We start from the raw sequence: 19,699 nt of genomic DNA, 5'->3' as shown, positions 1-19,699 counted from the left end.
TATATATATATATATAGTATATCTATTTGGTATATATATATTATATATAATATATAATTTATAATATATATTATATAATAATATATGAATACATATATTTGATATATTATATAATAATATATTAATAAATATATATTATATTTATTATATATAGTACATATATAATATATATTATATAAATATATATATTTGGTGCAGGAAGGCGGGATGAACCGTACACACACTATTGTTGTATTGTTATATTATTATTATAATAATCTCTTGTTTCTCATGCAAGGTGTGGATCACCTGATCAAAGGGATTCTCACATGCAAAAGTAGGAACTATTAAGAGTTGATGCTTCTTCATTCAACACTTTTCAGCCTGATGGCATTTTTAATAAGCTGTTGTAGGTGAATTGTAAGTATGGACCCTAAAAGAACAGGCATGTATTCGGGCACCTATAGAGCTCTAAGAGACACATGGAAACAAAAAGAAAGCATAAGTATCTACGCTTGATTTGTGGTTGTTTTTGTTTACCGTTGAAATGTGAGAAGCCAACAACTCATAAAACAAATGATTTCTGTTTCTCGTCCTGTTTTTTAACGTTGTGTTATGTTGTGGTCCCGCTGTGGCCTTCACTTGGGATCATGTTCCATCACATAAACGTGTTGGGAGTGACTGGAGATAAGAAAGTGAATGGAAGACTAATCCAAACAGAAGCAGCTGTGACTCACTACGAGTTCCCACTGGTTTCCTCTGGAGGCGATAACACGACTCCTGACTGCTGGAGAACACACGCAGTCCTAATATGGCATCATCGCTTCAGGGACCACATGGAAGGTGTTGCTATATGTTCATGGACACACATCGGGCGGTTTTTGGTCTTGAGTCCAGCATTAAATCAATTAATTTAGATCTGATGATGATGATGAGTTTACAGCCCTGACATCAGGTGTTGCACCAATGGGCCAAACAGCCCGTTGTGTCATGTTATGTAATGAAGGTTCTGTGTGTGGGCGGGTCCGATGAGCTGATATGAGGCCTTTAAAAACATCAGGACAGCGTCCAGAGAGAGACTCGCCTCCCAGACGACAGGTAAGACACGTGGAGTGTTATTCATGTTCTTCATCCATAAGCCCAGGATGACATCATTTGCATAATTTCATGAATAGAAGTGATGAAAAGAGATTTATGTGTTAATAACTATGTAATAACAGATTGTTTTGCAGAAGACATGCATATTTATATTATCAATATTGAGTTTTTTTGGTCATATTCTTACATGCTTTGTTGTTGTTTTTCATCATCCTTAATTTTATCTAATAGTTATTTAAATAATTAATTTAAATATCACAAAAGAGTCGGGTTCTCTTCAGACCTGGTGATATTTTTAATAAGCTGATCTACCAAGACTAAAGAAAGTAAACCCTTAACAAGGGTATACACATTATTTGCATACTTTCATTAATATAAATGCTTAAAAAATAGAGAATAAAAATCCTGAAAAGATTTTTACGTGTTAAAAATACATATTTAATAACATTTAATTGTTTTGGGTGTTCTTGAGACTCCTCTGCCGTGGCTCAAGTCGTAAATGCATTTTTTCACGATGAGGTCTGAGGGGGTCACAAACAACACGATGAGGTCTGAGGGGGTCATAGACAACACGATGAGGTCTGAGGGGGTCACAGACAACACAATGAGGTCTGAGGGGGTCATAGACAACACGATGAGGTCTGAGGGGGTCACAGACATTTTAACATGTGTCATAACGGTCGATCCATATCTGTTATTAAAATGCTTCCTCCTCCACAGACATGGCCTCCAGTCGGCCCCTTCTGCTGCTGGTCCTGTTGAGTCTGGCTGAAGCCCAGCTGGCGGTGTTTGACCTGCGGGCCAGCGGCCTCCGCTCCGGCCTGCTGGGAACCCCCGATCCCTACGTCACGGTGTTCAGTGGCTCCACCTCTCTGGGCAAAACGTCCGTTCGCCGCAACAACCGTAACCCGTGGTGGGAGGAGGAGTTCTCCAGCTACGCGGCCCAGGTGAACGAGGTGCTGCGGCTGGAGGTCCACGACAGCGACATCGGCTTCGATGACCTGCTGGGAACCTGCCAGCGTCAGATCAGAGAGGGAACACACCAGCACGACTGCTACCTGGAGGAGGGAGGCACCCTCCATTACTCCTACATCTTGTACACATGAGGCATGTGGAGATGCTTTGTGTTCATCATGACACACATCTAGGATTATGAGTTAGAATTAGGATTCCACCAGGAAGATTGTGTCTCATAATCAATAAAGCTTGTTCTGGTCTTTCTGTTTCTTATACTTCTTATACTATATATGTGAAACATACAAATATAAAAATCTCTTTAGCACTGTAGCTGACGAAGTCCCCGCTCTGTGGACCCGTGCATTCCTATAGACCTCAGTAGTAGCAGTAGCAGTAGGCTAGTTATCAGCACTAAGGTCTAACAAGACCAGTACAGACCCTGTAATGACAGATAGACAGGGTCCAAGAGACAGGTAGACGGGGTCCAAGAGACAGGTAGACGGGGTCTAAGAGACAGGTAGACGGGGTCCTAGAGACAGGTAGACGGGGTCCTAGAGACAGGTAGACGGGGTCTAAGAGACAGGTAGACGGGGTCCAAGAGACAGGTAGACGGGGTCCTAGAGACAGATAGACAGGGTCCTAGAGACAGGTAGACGGAGTCCTAGAGACAGGTAGACCTGGTCTAAGAGACAGGTAGACGGGGTCCGAGAGACAGGTAGACGGGGTCTAGAGACAGGTAGACCTGGTCTAAGAGACAGGTAGACGGGGTCTAAGAGACAGGTAGACGGGGTCCAAGAGACAGGTAGACGGGGTCCAAGAGACAGGTAGACCTGGTCTAAGAGACAGGTAGACGGGGTCTAAGAGACAGGTAGACGGGGTCTAAGAGACAGGTAGACGGGGTCCAAGAGACAGGTAGACGGGGTCCAAGAGACAGGTAGACAGGGTCTAAGAGACAGGTAGACGGGGTCCAAGAGACAGGTAGACAGGGTCCAAGAGACAGGTAGACGGGGTCCAAGAGACAGGTAGACAGGGTCCAAGAGACAGGTAGACGGGGTCCAAGGGACAGGTAGACGGGGTCTAAGAGTCAGGTTTAGAAATAGAAACCGTTGAAGTCAATTGGTCAAGGTTGATGGAGAAAAGCTATCCAACTGTACACATGGGCATGCAGCGGTTTCCAAGGCCACTTGAGGGTAGATCAGTACTGGTTGAGGGAAAGAGATTATTAATCTGGCCTCTAATAGATTTCATTGAAGAAGTTCATGAAGTCATAACTACTGAGGTACTACTACTACTACTACTACTACTACTACTACTACTACTGCTACTACTGCTACTGCTGCTGCTACTACTGCTACTACTACTACTACTGCTGCTACTACTGCTGCTACTGCTGCTGCTACAACAACTGCTGCAACAACAACAACAACTGACAACAACTGCTGCTGCTGCTGAACAGCTTGTAACTGCAACAGCAACAACTGCAACAACAGCAACTGTGTTTGGCAACAACAGCTGCAACAGCTGACTGTGTCAACAACTGTTGACAGCCAACACTGTTGTGTGGCCAACAACACAACAACACAGCTGGCTGCTGTAACTTGTGTGTACTGTGTGTGACTGCAACACTGACAGCTGTGCTGCAACAGCTGACATGGTTTGGTTGTAACAACTGACGACAACTGCTGACTGCTGAACAACAACAGCAACAAGCTGACTGGGCAACTGCTGGCAACAACAACAACAACATGACTGTAACAGCTCGTTGCTGTGACAAAACAACAAACAACAACAACAACAGCTTGTAACAACAGCTGGGTTTGGCTGCAGCAACTGTGGCTGACAACAACTGTTTGACATGTGTGACAGCGTGCTGTTGGCTGCTTGGCAACAACTTGTGTGACAACTGACTGTGGCAACACAACAACGTTGTAACTGTGTTGCTGCTGAACAACAACAGCAACAACAACTGTGACAGCTTGTGGCTGTGCTGTGCCAGCAGGGTGCAACAACAGGCTTGGTTGTGGCTGTTTGGTGTTGCTGACAACTGACAACAACAACAGCTGTTGGCAGCTGGGTGTAACAACTGACAACTGACAACAACTGGCTGTAACAACAGCAACAACGGTGTAAACATGGCGACGCTGTTGTAACAACAACTGTTGCTTGTGGCAACTGCTGGTGTAACACAACAACAACATGGCTGGCAGCAGACAACAATGGTGTAACAACTGCTGACTGCTGGCAGGCTGGTGCTGCTGCTGTATGCTGCCAACAACAACAACACAACAAACAACAACAGCTGGTGTAACAACAACAACAACAACAGCTTGTGGCAACAACAGCGACAACTGACAACTGAACAGCTGTGTGGGCTGACAACATGCAACAACAACTGCTGGCTGGTGTAACAACAGACAACTGAACAGCTGACAACAACGCCAGGCTGTTTGTATGTTGGCTGCTGTGCAGCTGACAACAACAACAACAGCAACATGTAACAACAACAACAGCAACTGCTGCTGCTGTGACATGTGACAACAGGCTGTGACAACAACTGTGCTGCTGGCTGCTGTAACATGTGCAGTGCTGTTGGCTGCAACAACTGGTAACCAGCTCGTTGTGGCAGCAACTGTTGCTGTGAGCTGAACAACAGCACAACATATGAACACAACACTGCTGCTGCTGTAACTGCTGTGTGCTGTTCAACAACTGTGTTGTGACAACAACAACAGCAACAGCTGGCTGCAACTGGCAACTGGCTGCTGTTTGTAACAACAACAACAACAGCTGCTGGCAACTGCTGTTGGCAACAACGCTGTTCAGCAACAACAGCAACAACAACAGAACAACAACAACAACTGACAACAGTGTGAACAACAGAACATGCTGTGTGAACAGGCAACTGCTGGCTGCTGACAACAACAACACAACAGACAATGTGACGCTGTGCTGGCTGTTGCTGTGGCAACTGTTGACAACGCTGTGTAACAACAACAGCTGTGACGACTGACTGCAACAGCTGGTGGCAACAGCAACAACTGTGACAGCAAGCAACTGCTGCTGACAACGGCAACAGCTGACAACAACAACAACAGCTGGTTGTAACAACAACAACGACAACAGCAACAAACAGTTGGCTGCTGCTGCTGAACAACAGCAACAACAACTGGTGCTGGTGCTGCTGCTGCTGTGAACAACAACAACAACAACAACTGTGTAACATGCTGTTCAACAACTGCTGTAACAACTGACAACAACTGGCTGGCTGCTGCTGTGACAACAACGCTGGTGTGTAACAACTGTTTGTGGCTGACAGCTGCTGGAACAGCAACTTGGCTGCTTGTGAACAACAGCAACTGCTGCTGTGAACATTGCAACAGCATGGCTGTGGTGGCTGACAACAACAACCAGCTGTGACGACGACAGCTGCTGGCTGACAACTGGGTTGACAACAACAACAGTTGCAACAGGCAACAACAACTGTGCTGTGTGCTGCTGCTGTGCTGACAACATGGCTGTGCTGACAACAACAACTGCTGCTGTAACATGCTGCTGCTGCTGGCTGCTGACTACTGCTGCTACTGCTGCTGCTGCTGACTGCTACTACTGCTAGTGCTGCTGCTGCTGCTGCTGCTGCTAGTGCTGCTGCTGCTACTGCTAGTGCTGCTGCTGCTGCTGCTGCTGCTAGTGCTGCCTGCTGCTGCTACTGCTGCTGCTGCTGCTGCTGCTGCTGCTGCTGCTGCTGCTGCTGCTGCTGCTGCTGCTGCTGCTGCTGGTCCCGTTGCTGCTGCTGCTGCTGCTGCTACTGCTGCTGCTGTTGCTGCTGCTCCTCCTCCTGCTACTGCTACTTCCTCTGGCGGTGGTAGGTAATGGTAATGCTACTATTCAATTTAATTCAGTTTAGTCTAATGCTAATGACACTGATATCCTTGTTATAGCAATATCTGTACTGCCATCCTTGCAGGCCATTGGTCTCTCTTGAGCGTATGTGGATTGTCATCAGCATTGATGATGAGGGACTTGATGACTTGATACCTTCCATTGCTGCATCCCTGGCATGTGCAAATATGCGGTTGTCTGCTTCCTCATAAGAGCATGGGGACATAGCATCCAGGCATTTCCTATTATTGCTCTTGACATCCTCTCCTTTTGTGACAATACTTGTACTTGTCATCTGTGCATCACATATCTTATCTGCTAGGAGGTGAAACAGCTTGATCTTGTTGTTGTCATCTCGAAGAAAACTTCTCCAGTTATTTGCGTCTTGCTAATTCCCCTCCTGCTTCCACAAGGGCACTGGTCCAACCGCTGTCCTGTAGAAGAGTTCCCAAAGAGCTCAGTGGAGCCATCTCAACGTGAAGTCCACCAAACATAACTACCGACGTGTCCTCTCCATAACCAGGCCACTGTCATTGGGTTTGTTTAGCCAGAGCAGACAGCGGTTGTTCAGCAGTAACAACAGGTGTCTGCTCTCGGTTAAGGAGAGCCACTGTGTCACAAACCTTCCCTCGAGGACATGCTTGATGGTTGCAACTGAATGAGCCTGGTCTCGCATTAGTGGCATCAGTGCTGACATGCAAACTTATAAAATCGAAAAAAAGAAAAAAAAGAAAATAATGCCTAAAGAGTAAGAATTGCGGCCGTAGTGACGATATACAAAAATAATTTCCGCTTGATCCTGACGCAGCTGTCCCCTCTAGCGATGACGTCACAGCTCTAGACTTCCCCACACACACCAGTGGCGTCCCTAGGCTAACCGGATGTTTTTTAATTAGCCCCGAATGTAAAAAAAAAAAAAAAAGATTTGGCACACAAGTGGTTAACACCTCCAGGTCGCACGTGACGTCATTCACCCAAAACAGCGGAGTCAGAATGGCAGCAGGCGCACGTAACAGCAAGCTGCTGTCTGAGAGTGTTTCTATGTCTACAAATTTCACTGCTTCACTCTTCTGGGCTAAGCCCAGCGCCGCCGCTCCCACCGACAACGCTCGCCGTGGGTCACTTTCCTATCTCAGGGGGGCATCATGAAGGAGTTATGCTTCGGGCACCAACATGGCGAGCAGCTGCACTGGCTAAGCCCCAGATGTATCAAAATCCTAGAGACGCCCCTGACACACACCCATTGAAAACGGAAAAACACATAAAACTAAAACGGGGACAGTTAAATAACTATAAGAGGTATCAAAAGAAGATGAATTATAAAGTTACAGCTAACAATTTTATCAACATTTTAAACGTGGAATTGTTTCTTTAGCTGAATGTATGCGGATATTGTAAGCTTTTAAAGTTAAACAAGTTTAAGCGGATTTGAGATTTCCACCATTGGATCCCATTCATTATTTCTTACATAAAAAAATTTAATCATTTGAAAATATGAAAAGATAAAGAAATATTTGAAAATATACAGTAATAGGTGAAGGCTATGTGAACATTAAAAAAATTGAAGATACTGTAAGCTTTTGAAAGTTGAAGACTTTCTCCATAGGATCTGATTAATTAAAAATAACATTAAAGTATTTAAAGATACAAAAATGTGAAACATTTGAAATATGAAAAGTCATTCCCCTCTATTCTTGAAGAAGCTGCATTTTTTAAATATTTGAATGGTTTAAATAGCTGAATATATGAAGGAGAAGAAGAGGGACAAAAAAGGTACGGAAGAAATAGAATAAAAAGTTTATTAAAGCTTACACAATAGTTGGACTGCTGAAGCATTCCAAGTAATGATGGAAAACAAAGGTCGATTGTTCCAGCACTCTTCATTTATTATTGACAGTCTAAGAAACAGAAAGACCAGAACAAGCTTTATTGATTATGAGACACAATCTTCCTGGTGGAATCCTAATTCTAACTCATAATCCTAGATGTGTGTCATGATGAACACAAAGCATCTCCACATGCCTCATGTGTACAAGGTGTAGGAGTAATGGAGGGTGCCTCCCTCCTCCAGGTAGCAGTCGTGCTGGTGTGTTCCCTCTCTGATCTGACGCTGGCAGGATCCCAGCAGGTCATCGAAGCCGATGTCGCTGTCGTGGACCTCCAGCCGCAGCACCTCGTTCACCTGGGCCGCGTAGCTGGAGAACTCCTCCTCCCACCACGGGTTACGGTTGTTGTGGCGAACGGACGTTTTGCCCAGAGAGGTGGAGCCACTGAACACCGTGACGGAGGCATCGGGGGTTCCCAGCAGGCCGGAGCGGAGGCCGCTGGCCCGCAGGTCAAACACCGCCAGCTGGGCTTCAGCCAGACTCAACAGGACCAGCAGCAGAAGGGGCCGACTGGAGGCCATGTCTGTGGAGGAGGAAGCATTTTAATAACAGATATGGATCGACCGTTATGACACATGTTTAAATGTCTATGACCTCCTCAGACCTCATCGTGTTGTCTGTGACCCCCTCAGACCTCATCGTGTTGTCTGTGACCCCCTCAGACCTCATTGTGTTGTCTATGACCCCCTCAGACCTCATTGTGTTGTATGTGACCCCCTCAGACCTCATTGTGTTGTCTATGACCCCCTCAGACCTCATTGTGTTGTCTATGACCCCCTCAGACCTCATTGTGTTGTATGTGACCCCCTCAGACCTCATTGTGTTGTCTATGACCCCCTCAGACCTCATTGTGTTGTCTGTGACCCCCTCAGACCTCATCGTGTTGTCTGTGACCCCCTCAGACCTCATTGTGTTGTCTATGACCCCCTCAGACCTCATCGTGTTGTCTGTGACCCCGTCAGACCTCATTGTGTTGTCTGTGACCCCTCAGACCTCATCGTGTTGTCTGTGACCCCCTCAGACCTCATTGTGTTGTCTGTGTCCCCCTCAGACCTCATCGTGTTGTCTGTGACCCCCTCAGACCTCATCGTGTTGTCTGTGACCCCCTCAGACCTCATCGTGTTGTCTGTGACCCCCTCAGACCTCATCGTGTTGTCTGTGACCCCCTCACACCTCATCGTGCTGTCTGTGACCCTCTCAGACCTCATTGTGTTGTCTGTGACCCCCTCAGACCTCATCGTGTTGTCTGTGACCCCCTCAGACCTCATTGTGTTGTCTGTGACCCCCTCAGACCTCATTGTGTTGTCTATGACCCCCTCAGACCTCATTGTGTTGTCTATGACCCCCTCAGACCTCATCGTGTTGTCTGTGACCCCCTCAGACCTCATTGTGTTGTCTGTGACCCCCTCAGACCTCATTGTGTTGTCTGTGACCCCCTCAGACCTCATTGTGTTGTCTGTGACCCCCTCAGACCTCATTGTGTTGTCTATGACCCCCTCAGACCTCATCGTGTTGTCTGTGACCCCCTCAGACCTCATTGTGTTGTCTGTGACCCCCTCAGACCTCATTGTGTTGTCTGTGACCCCCTCAGACCTCATCGTGTTGTCTGTGACCCCCTCAGACCTCATTGTGTTGTCTGTGACCCCCTCAGACCTCATTGTGTTGTCTATGACCCCCTCAGACCTCATCGTGTTGTCTGTGACCCCCTCAGACCTCATTGTGTTGTCTGTGACCCCCTCAGACCTCATCGTGTTGTCTATGACCCCCTCAGACCTCATCGTGTTGTCTGTGACCTCCTCAGACCTCATTGTGTTGTCTGTGACCCCCTCAGACCTCATTGTGTTGTCTATGACCCCCTCAGACCTCATCGTGTTGTCTGTGACCCCCTCAGACCTCATTGTGTTGTCTGTGACCCCCTCAGACCTCATCGTGTTGTCTATGACCCCCTCAGACCTCATTGTGTTGTCTATGACCCCCTCAGACCTCATCGTGTTGTCTGTGACCCCCTCAGACCTCATTGTGTTGTCTATGACCCCCTCAGACCTCATCGTGTTGTCTGTGACCCCCTCAGACCTCATTGTGTTGTCTGTGACCCCCTCAGACCTCATCGTGTTGTCTATGACCCCCTCAGACCTCATCGTGTTGTCTGTGACCCCCTCAGACCTCATTGTGTTGTCTATGACCCCCTCAGACCTCATTGTGTTGTCTGTGACCCCCTCAGACCTCATTGTGTTGTCTGTGACCCCCTCAGACCTCATCGTGTTGTCTGTGACCCCCTCAGACCTCATCGTGTTGTCTGTGACCCCCTCAGACCTCATTGTGTTGTCTGTGACCCCCTCAGACCTCATTGTGAAAAAATGCATTTACGACTTGAGCCACGGCAGAGGAGTCTCAAGAACACCCAAAACAATTAAATGTTATTAAATATGTATTTTTAACACGTACAAATCTTTTCAGGATTTTTATTCTCTATTTTTTAAGCATTTATATTAATGAAAGTATGCAAATAATGTGTATACCCTTTGTTTACTTTCTTTAGTCTTGGTAGATCAGCTTATTAAAAATATCACCAGGTCTGAAGAGAACCCGACTCTTTTGTGATATTTAAATTAATTATTTAAATAACTATTAGATAAAATTAAGGATGATGAAAAACAACAACAAAGCATGTAAGAATATGACCAAAAAAACTCAATATTGATAATATAAATATGCATGTCTTCTGCAAAACAATCTGTTATTACATAGTTATTAACACATAAATCTCTTTTCATCACTTCTATTCATGAAATTATGCAAATGATGTCATCCTGGGCTTATGGATGAAGAACATGAATAACACTCCACGTGTCTTACCTGTCGTCTGGGAGGCGAGTCTCTCTCTCTGGACGCTGTCCTGATGTTTTTAAAGGCCTCATATCAGCTCATCGGACCCGCCCACACACAGAACCTTCATTACATAACATGACACAACGGGCTGTTTGGCCCATTGGTGCAACACCTGATGTCAGGGCTGTAAACTCATCATCATCATCAGATCTAAATTAATTGATTTAATGCTGGACTCAAGACCAACAACCGCCCGATGTGTGTCCATGAACATATAGCAACACCTTCCATGTGGTCCCTGAAGCGATGATGCCATATTAGGACTGCGTGTGTTCTCCAGCAGTCAGGAGTCGTGTTATCGCCTCCAGAGGAAACCAGTGGGAACTCGTAGTGAGTCACAGCTGCTTCTGTTTGGATTAGTCTTCCATTCACTTTCTTATCTCCAGTCACTCCCAACACGTTTATGTGATGGAACATGATCCCAAGTGAAGGCCACAGCGGGACCACAACATAACAAGACGTTAAAAAACAGGACGAGAAACAGAAATCATTTGTTTTATGAGTTGTTGGCTTCTCACATTTCAACGGTAAACAAAAACAACCACAAATCAAGCGTAGATACTTACGCTTTCTTTTTGTTTCCATGTGTCTCTTAGAGCTCTATAGGTGCCCGAATACATGCCTGTTCTTTTAGGGTCCATACTTACAATTCACCTACAACAGCTTATTAAAAATGCCATCAGGCTGAAAAGTGTTGAATTAAGAAGCAACAACTCTCAATAGTTCCTACCTTTGCATGTGAGAATCCCTTTGATCAGGTGATCAACACCTTGCATGAGAAACAAGAGATTATTATAATAATAATATAACAATACAATAGTGTGTGTACGGTTCATCCCGCCTTCCTGCACCAAATATATATATTTATATAATATATATTATATATGTACTATATATATAATAAATATAATATATATTTATTAATATATTATTATATAATATATATAAAATATATGTTTTCATATATTATTAGATAATATATATATATTATATATATAATCTATATGTATTAATATATTATTATATAATATATATTATAAATTATATATAATATATATTATATATAATATATATTATATATAATATATATATAGCAAATAGATATACTATAATATATATATATATATATATATTAGGGCTGTCAGCGTTAACGCGTTAATCTATGGGATTAATTTGGCCGCGATTAACGCACTAAAATATTTTACCGCAATTAACGCAACTTTGTTTACTTCCGGTGTCGTTGAAGTTGTTGCACTCCTCTGAGAACGGTTTAACACTGTTTCCGTTTTTAAAACAATTATTTCTCCGCGAAAATACGGAGCAGAAATAAATTTAAACTCCTGGATGAATCAATCGGGTTTCTTCCTCCGCTCCTTCCTCCCGTCTGCTCCTCCTTCCTCCCGTCTGCTCCTCCTTCCTCCTGTCTGCTCCTCCAATTCACACGTACAGGAGCAGATTCAGTTAAGACACTTGGGATGTACCCACGGATTCCTACCGCAAGGTGGCAGCAATGTACCGTAACGATGTGAAACACCGGAAGTAGAAGAAGAAGAAGTAGAAGAAGAAGGAGAAGAAATAGAAGAAGAAGAAGCATAAGAAGTAGAAGAAGAAGAAGAAGAAGGAGAAGAAGAATAGTGTTATTAGTCGTATAAATTAGCTATAAAGAGTATTCGTGTGTCTAACCGGCCCAGTACTGCCTTAGTTTAAACCGTTTAAACCGTTTAAACCGAAATCGTTCTCGTCGTTTTGAACTTCCGGTTTAACGCGTCAGGCCCGGTCTTCTCGGTTTAACGTTAACGGTCCTCGCCTCGGTCCTCCGAGCCGACCGGTGAGGATGTCGGACCGGACGCTGGAGCACTTCTTCCCCGGGGCGCGGGACGCCGCCGCGGTCCGGTGGTCGCACGCCGTGAACAGCAGCGGCCGGCTGGCGGAGGCCGTGGCAGGTGGGCCGTGTTGATGTAGTGACGTGTGCACCCACCAGAGGGCGCTGTTGTTGTTCCAGGAACTATGGATGCGCCCAAACTGTCAGTGTGCGGACAATAGAAAAGCATTGTTCCGGTCAAAGAGGTCAAAGAGTTCTCCAGTGTGAGGATTTTATGTGTTTTTGTTGTTGTTGCAATTTGAAATAATTGTCAATCAAAAATATTTGGGACTGGTCATTGTTTTTGTTGTTGTTGTTTTGTTTTTGACATTTTATCGACAAACAATGAATCGATGAAACGAGAAAGTGATCTGCCTACACACACACACACACACACACACCACAGAACCCTTAAGAAGATACACTGCCTAGTATCTATACACACACGCCTACACACTGGTACAGACACACCGTGTGGTCCTCGGTTCCTCACTGACGCATCGTGACCTCCTGCTTTCACCCTCAGGTCCCACTCACATGCTCGAGGCCGACGTAATCCTCCGAGGTCGTGGCCCCAGCGAGCCGATCATGGCCCACTCCGCTGACACCGACAGCGACATCACCCTCAAGGAGTGGCTGGAGGGAGTGAAGGAGTCCACCAAGGGGATCAAACTAGACTTCAAGAGGTGAGCGGCGTCTTCTCCCCTGGACACGCAGCGTGTGGTTGTGCGTTGTGCCGACGCTGCGCTGTGCCCCCCCCCCCCCCCCTCAGCCTGGAGGCCGTGTCTCCATCGGTCCTCCTGCTGGAGGAGGTGTGTGGGCCGAGCCGTCCCGTCTGGGTCAATGCAGACGTCCTCTCTGGTCCTGGGGGGCAGGCCACGCCCCTCGAGCCCCGGGCCTTCCTCTCCTCGGTGACGACTCTTCCTCCTCACAGCGTGCTGTCGCTCGGCTGGACGACGGAATGGACCGCGGGGGCCGAGAACCCAGGTACAGAACCTTCAGGACCGCGAGACAGTCCTGATGGTGGTACCTCACATGGTAGCTCCTCCCATCAGGTGGTACCTTACATGGTAGCTCCTCCCACCAGGTGGTACCTTATATGGTAGCTCCTCCCACCAGGTGGTACCCTACATGGTAGCTCCTCCCATCAGGTGGTACCCTACATGGTAGCTCCTCCCATCAGGTGGTACCTTACATGGTAGCTCCTCCCACCAGGTGGTACCCTACATCAGTGGTCCCCAACCTTTTTTGAGCCACGGACCGGTTCCGTGTCAGAAATAATTTTCACGGACCGGCAATATAAATGACGTAATAAATATGACGTCATACAATTATACGAAGGGCATAAAGTGCCAAAACTACAACTCATCATGACGCCGAATGAGTGTGAGCCGTGCTTGTTTACCTGCAACGAGCCGCTGATGGAGACGGAGACACAGACGTGTGTTTGGTCCGCTGCTCCTAACCGAGTTCTGGTCGCTGTCATTAGAACACCGGCAGAGTTGTTGTGTGAAATGTCCCTTTAGGCCACCGTCATTTGCATCTCCAGCACATTTTGTTCTAGCTCGGACGGGCTCGATTCACCGGGTGGGTTTGTTTACAAATGGGTTGCAGGTCTATTCTTTTGCAGTCGGGTCTTTTGTGGTTGGAGTACCGCTCAAACTCTTTGAAAAGCCTCTTCCACCCGGTCAACGTCTGAAACATGTAGAATGTTCCGCTGTTCACTCGCCCTGCAGCAGCGACTTTATCGGCCAACTTGAAAACAGTTGTCATTTCCCTGAAGTGACAGAATTCATTGAGCAGGTTGAATATGTTTGAAGATTATTTGTCACTGAAATGTGCCGCAAGCAGAGGGTTCGGCGCGTGAGACTCGCCTGCTAAACCCGAACTTTAAGACTCCTGAACGCGGCTCAGACGTACACACGGGTGGATCCGGTCCTTTTTCAAAATAAAATATTTTTCCAACTGATTAAAAAAAAAAAATTTAAAACTTTATTTATTCACTTGGGGACCCCTGCCCTACATGGTAGCTCTCACTTGGCTCTGAATATGATGATAGTGTGTGTGATGTTGATGTGTGTGTGATGTTGATGTATGTGTGTGTGTGATGTTGATGTGTGTGTGTCCTCCAGGCTACAGCTGGGTCATGGTGCGTGAGATGCAGCAGGTCTGTGAAGCCCTCACTCATCCGGTCAGCTTCCCAGTGCGAGCAGCTTTCCTGGCCCAGTCCTTCTCTCAGCTCTCATGGCTGCTGCAGCAGTCAGACAGGTGAGCCCTGGTCATTGGTCATGAGGATGAACCTGTTCATTGGTCACCATGTGATGAACCTGTTCATTGGTCATGAGGATGAACCTGTTCATTGGTCACCATGTGATGAACCTGTTCATTGGTCATGAGGATGAACCTGTTCATTGGTCACCATATGATGAACCTGTTCATTGGTCATGAGGATGAACCTGTTCATTGGTCATGTGATGAACCTGTTCATTGGTCATGTGATGAACCTGTTCATTGGTCATGAGGATGAACCTGTTCATTGGCCATGTGGATGAACCTGTTCATTGGCCATGAGGATGAACCTGTTCATTGGTCACCATGTGATGAACCTGTTCATTGGCCATGTGGATGAACCTGTTCATTGGCCATGAGGATGAACCTGTTCATTGGTCACCATGTGATGAACATGTTCATTGGTCATGTGGATGAACCTGTTCATTGGTCATGTGATGAACCTGTTCATTGGTCATGAGGATGAACCTGTTCATTGGTCATGAGGATGAACCTGTTCATTGGTCATGAGGATGAACCTGTTCATTGGTCATGTGGATGAACCTGTTCATTGGTCATGTGATGAACCTGTTCATTGGTCATGAGGATGAACCTGTTCATTGGCCATGAGGATGAACCTGTTCATTGGTCATGTGGATGAACCTGTTCATTGGCCATGTGATGAACCTGTTCATTGGTCATGAGGATGAACCTGTTCATTGGTCATGTGATGAACCTGTTCATTGGTCATGAGGATGAACCTGTTCATTGGTCACCATGTGATGAACCTGTTCATTGGTCGTGTGGATGAACCTGTTCATTGGTCATGAGGATGAACCTGTTCATTGGTCATGTGATGAACCTGTTCATTGGTCATGAGGATGAACCTGTTCATTGGTCACCATGTGATGAACCTGTTCATTGGTCATGAGGATGAACCTGTTCATTGGTCATGAGGATGAACCTGTTCATTGGTCACCATGTGATGAACCTGTTCATTGGTCATGAGGATGAACCTGTTCATTGGTCATGAGGATGAACCTGTTCATTGGTCATGTGATGAACCTGTTCATTGGTCATGGTGATGAACCTGTTCATTGGTCATGAGGATGAACCTGTTGATTGGTCATGTGATGAACCTGTTCATTGGTCACATGAGGATGAACCTGGTCATTGGTCATGAGGATGAACCTGTTCATTGGTCATGTGATGAACCTGTTCATTGGTCATGAGGATGAACCTGTTCATTGGTCATGTGATGAACCTGTTCATTGGTCATGAGGATGAACCTGGTCATTGGTCATGAGGATGAACCTGGTCATTGGTCATGAGGATGAACCTGTTCATTGGTCATGAGGATGAACCTGTTCATTGGTCATGTGGATGAACCTGTTCATTGGTCATGTGGATGAACCTGTTCATTGGTCATGTGGATGAACCTGTTCATTGGTCATGTGATGAACCTGTTCATTGGTCATGTGGATGAACCTGTTCATTGGTCATGAGGATGAACCCTGTTCAGTCAATGCCTCTGCTGGCCCATGTTCTACCCAGCTACACTCTGACCGTGTGGACCGGCCCCAATGACGAGTTCAGGCTCCAGGACTTCCTGCCCTACAAAGAGGAAGTGGACATCAGGAGGATCTACTACGACCTGTAGGCCTCTGGAGGACTCTGGAGCTACGGGGCTCAGCGGCACGCTGCAGGACCATCACTGACGTTGAATAGTTGAAGATTCTTTTATGCATTTTTTTTGACAGAGATGATGATGTTTCTCTAATGTATTTGTTTTACTTTATATTTAATTCAGGTTGCGTGAGCTTTCTTCAGTTCCATCAGCAAGCAATTTAAGTATTTAATCTGTAAAAGACACATTTTCAATGTACTCACAATCCATTCATGTCACATACTTATATATTTATAGATAAATATTTATATACATATATATGTTTATAAATCTGTATTTTTATATATTTATATATATATTTATAAATATATAATTTACATATTAATCTATGTTTCGAAATATTAATAATATTAATATATGTATATATATATAAAGCTATGTTTCGATATATTTATATATATTTATATCAATATATATTTGTATATTTATATACAGGACTGTCTCAGAAAATTAGAATATTGTGATGAAGTTCTTTATTTTCTGTAATGCAATTAAAAAAACAAAAACGTCATGCATTCTGGATTCATTACAAATCAACTGAAATATTGCAAGCCTTTTATTCTGATTTATTGCTGATTATGGTTTACAGATTAAGAAAACTCAAATATCCTATCTCTAAATATTAGAATATCATGAAAAAGTATACTAGTAGGGTATTAAACAAATCACTTGAATTGTCTAATTAACTCGAAACACCTGCAAGGGTTTCCTGAGCCTTGACAAACACTCAGCTGTTATAAATCTTTTTTTTAACTTGGTCTGAGGAAATATTAAAATTTTATGAGATAGGATTTTAGAGTTTTCTTAAGCTGTAAACCATAATCAGCAATATTTCAGTTGATTTGTAATGAATCCAGAATGCATGACATTTTTGTTTTTTTAATTGCATTACAGAAAATAAAGAACTTTATCAAAATATTCTAATTTTCTGAGACAGTCCTGTATATTCATATTTATATATGGGCCTTTGTTACAGATAAATGGGCCTTTTTTTTACACTTGTTTGCACTTCACAACTTCTGCACCAGAGAGCGCTCTGTTCATTTGAACCCTTCATTTGTTGTATATATATATATAAATTAGGGCTGTCAATCGATTTAAAAAAATTAACTAATTAATCGCATTTTGAAATTGCGATTAATTAATCGCGATTAATCGCAATTAAAAGTTAAAAGTTCATTCTTTTTAAAGACCAAACTTCACACAGAGCTGTGTTTCAAAGAGGCTCCTACCTATAAAGTGCCAGCGAGGTATTTAATATTGTGGATGATAAATTGTTTCTTCAGTGAAACATCAGATTAGTAAAAAAAAAAAGTATATTGAGACCCCATTGGTCCTGTCATCTTTACCACTGAACAGCAGAACCAGTGGCCTTGGTAACTGACTGACATTCACATATGTCACGTTAACCCTCTGGAGGCTGGGGGCATTTTATACATTTTACAAAAAAATTTAAATTCACCTTTTAAAGGCGTTTGCATGTGACACATACCCACGTGTTCTACATCAAACATTCCAGAACAATCTCAGCTCTATTCAATGAGGCTCAGTGTCCTGGTGCCGTGTTCTCTGCTCTCTGACTGACAGGCTGCTAATGAGCCTCACCCGTCAGGTGGGAGGTCCTTTGTGATTTACTGAGTGTTCATTGGTTGTTTTTCCCCCAAAATGTTGACAGACAAACGGATTGACCAATCACGGTGAAGGTTTCGTGTGACGAGTTATTTCCGCGCCGCGTCACCCGACACGTCGCCCCTCCGTTCCTCTGTGTCTCAGAGGGGGAGACCCGACTGATTCATCCACGAGTTAAACTGATTTATGATCCTTATTTTCGCGGAAAAATAATTGTTTTAAAAACGGAAACAGTGTTAAACCGTATTGCCGCGGTTTGACACTCGGTTTGAGTGTAAAAACTTCAACGAACACCGGAAGTAAACAAAGTTGCGTTAATTGCGTTAAAATATTTTAGTGCGTTAACGCGGCCAAATTAATCGCATAGATTAACGCGTTAACGCTGACAGCCCTAATATAAATAAATACAAATATTCATATAAAATGTGCATGGTATGAATTCAAAACTCTTTCATAACTCCAGTCGTGGTCTAGTCTACATGAGGAGGGTCTGGTCTACATGTGGGTCTGGTCTACATGAGGAGGGTCACCATGTATAGAGAACCTCATATATAGAACCACATTTAGAGAACCTCATATATAGAACCACGTCCCATCAAAGATGTTTTATTGCGAAGAGCACCACTTCACATTTTCTCTGCGTCTCACTGCAATCTCAACGGCAGCGGGCCAGGTGCCCCCCCCCCCCTACCCAAAAACAAAAATGTATTGTTTTCCAGAAAGCCACATAACCAAATATTAATAACCCTTTCCGGGATCTTACCTAACCTTTTCGCCAATATTCCGTTCTATTTGACGACAGCGGCTAGTCTAGGATTTGCGTGGCCAGACTAAAAAAATAAATAAGAATGCGTCTCTGGTATTGTTCAGGGGGCCGGGCCAAAAGTGGAGGCGGGCCGTATTTTGGGGACCACTGATCTAAATTAACATGTTATTCAACAATTCAAGCCAATATGATCAGAAATAGCTAATTTGGGGAAATACAGTTATTTGCTTACTTGCAAACATTCGGTTGAGAAGATTGATATCACTGTGCTAACAATCGTGTCCTTTTCTTGACAAGAAAGTGAGCATATTTTTCCAAAAAGTCAACCTTTTCCCTGTATATTCAACACCTGTGTCTGGAACATGTTGCAGAAGAAGAATACCTTTGCTGGAACTGCGTTTCACAAAAAAATAATACCAACCCATGGCTTGACATTTCCTTTCAAAGGGTGTATTGTCTCTAAATAAGACTCCTTTTCACAGATGTATTGTTCATCGATTCCTCCCTCCTTGTTCCTCCCTCCTTGTTCCTCTCTGCTATGACCTTGAGAGAACAATGGGCCTCTTCTCGACAGGCTCCGGCACTTTCCTTTACACGGCGTGGTCCAAACCCCATCAATTCATGTGGTCAGACGTATTTGACTCACATCCGTCCGTTTATGTAGTTGTACTGACTGGCTGTGCTGTAAATGTCCCAGTGTCTGTGAACGCACCAACTAAAACAGACAGTGTTTAATTCATGGAAGCATATTGTGCCACATAAACAAATATAACATAACGACACTGTCGCCACTTCCAGGT

At 44.6% G+C, this 19,699-nt stretch overlaps 3 protein-coding genes across 3 annotated transcripts; 2 read left to right on the top strand and 1 right to left on the bottom strand.

Annotated features, from left to right (window-relative positions):
• Positions 1 to 1,776: 1,776 nt before the first annotated feature.
• On the top strand, positions 1,777 to 2,294 carry LOC130197170 (perforin-1-like). The gene has a single exon (XM_056419713.1). It carries the CDS (start codon positions 1,800 to 1,802, stop codon positions 2,181 to 2,183), a length of 384 nt encoding a protein of 127 aa, XP_056275688.1. The 5' UTR covers positions 1,777 to 1,799; the 3' UTR covers positions 2,184 to 2,294.
• Positions 2,295 to 7,825: 5,531 nt separating this feature from the next.
• Positions 7,826 to 8,320, bottom strand: LOC130197209 (perforin-1-like). Its single transcript, XM_056419767.1, has one exon. It carries the CDS (start codon positions 8,318 to 8,320, stop codon positions 7,937 to 7,939), a length of 384 nt encoding a protein of 127 aa, XP_056275742.1. The 3' UTR covers positions 7,826 to 7,936.
• Positions 8,321 to 12,314: 3,994 nt separating this feature from the next.
• Positions 12,315 to 19,333, top strand: fam151b (family with sequence similarity 151 member B). Its single transcript, XM_056419418.1, has 5 exons — positions 12,315 to 12,631; positions 13,076 to 13,235; positions 13,322 to 13,536; positions 14,682 to 14,817; positions 16,372 to 19,333. Exons 1-5 carry the CDS (start codon positions 12,523 to 12,525, stop codon positions 16,475 to 16,477), a joined length of 726 nt encoding a protein of 241 aa, XP_056275393.1. The 5' UTR covers positions 12,315 to 12,522; the 3' UTR covers positions 16,478 to 19,333.
• The last annotated feature ends 366 nt before the right edge of the window (positions 19,334 to 19,699 follow it).

The sequence above is a fragment of the Pseudoliparis swirei genome, chromosome 7 (assembly GCF_029220125.1).
Source record: "Pseudoliparis swirei isolate HS2019 ecotype Mariana Trench chromosome 7, NWPU_hadal_v1, whole genome shotgun sequence".
In the NCBI taxonomy this organism is placed as follows: domain Eukaryota; kingdom Metazoa; phylum Chordata; class Actinopteri; order Perciformes; family Liparidae; genus Pseudoliparis; species Pseudoliparis swirei.
Note: the sequence above shows the minus strand (reverse complement) of the source record. Positions and strands in the feature narration are given on the sequence as shown.

Excerpts from the sequence above, each read along its gene's own strand:
- LOC130197170 (XM_056419713.1), top strand. The coding sequence starts at position 1,800 with ATGGCCTCCAGTCGGCCCCTTCTGCTGCTGGTCCTGTTGAGTCTGGCT.
- fam151b (XM_056419418.1), top strand. The coding sequence starts at position 12,523 with ATGTCGGACCGGACGCTGGAGCACTTCTTCCCCGGGGCGCGGGACGCC. Across the intron at positions 12,632-13,075 it reads GCTGGCGGAGGCCGTGGCAG|GTCCCACTCACATGCTCGAG; the intron begins GTGGGCCGTGTT and ends TTTCACCCTCAG. Across the intron at positions 13,236-13,321 it reads ATCAAACTAGACTTCAAGAG|CCTGGAGGCCGTGTCTCCAT; the intron begins GTGAGCGGCGTC and ends CCCCCCCCTCAG.
- LOC130197209 (XM_056419767.1), bottom strand. The coding sequence starts at position 8,320 with ATGGCCTCCAGTCGGCCCCTTCTGCTGCTGGTCCTGTTGAGTCTGGCT.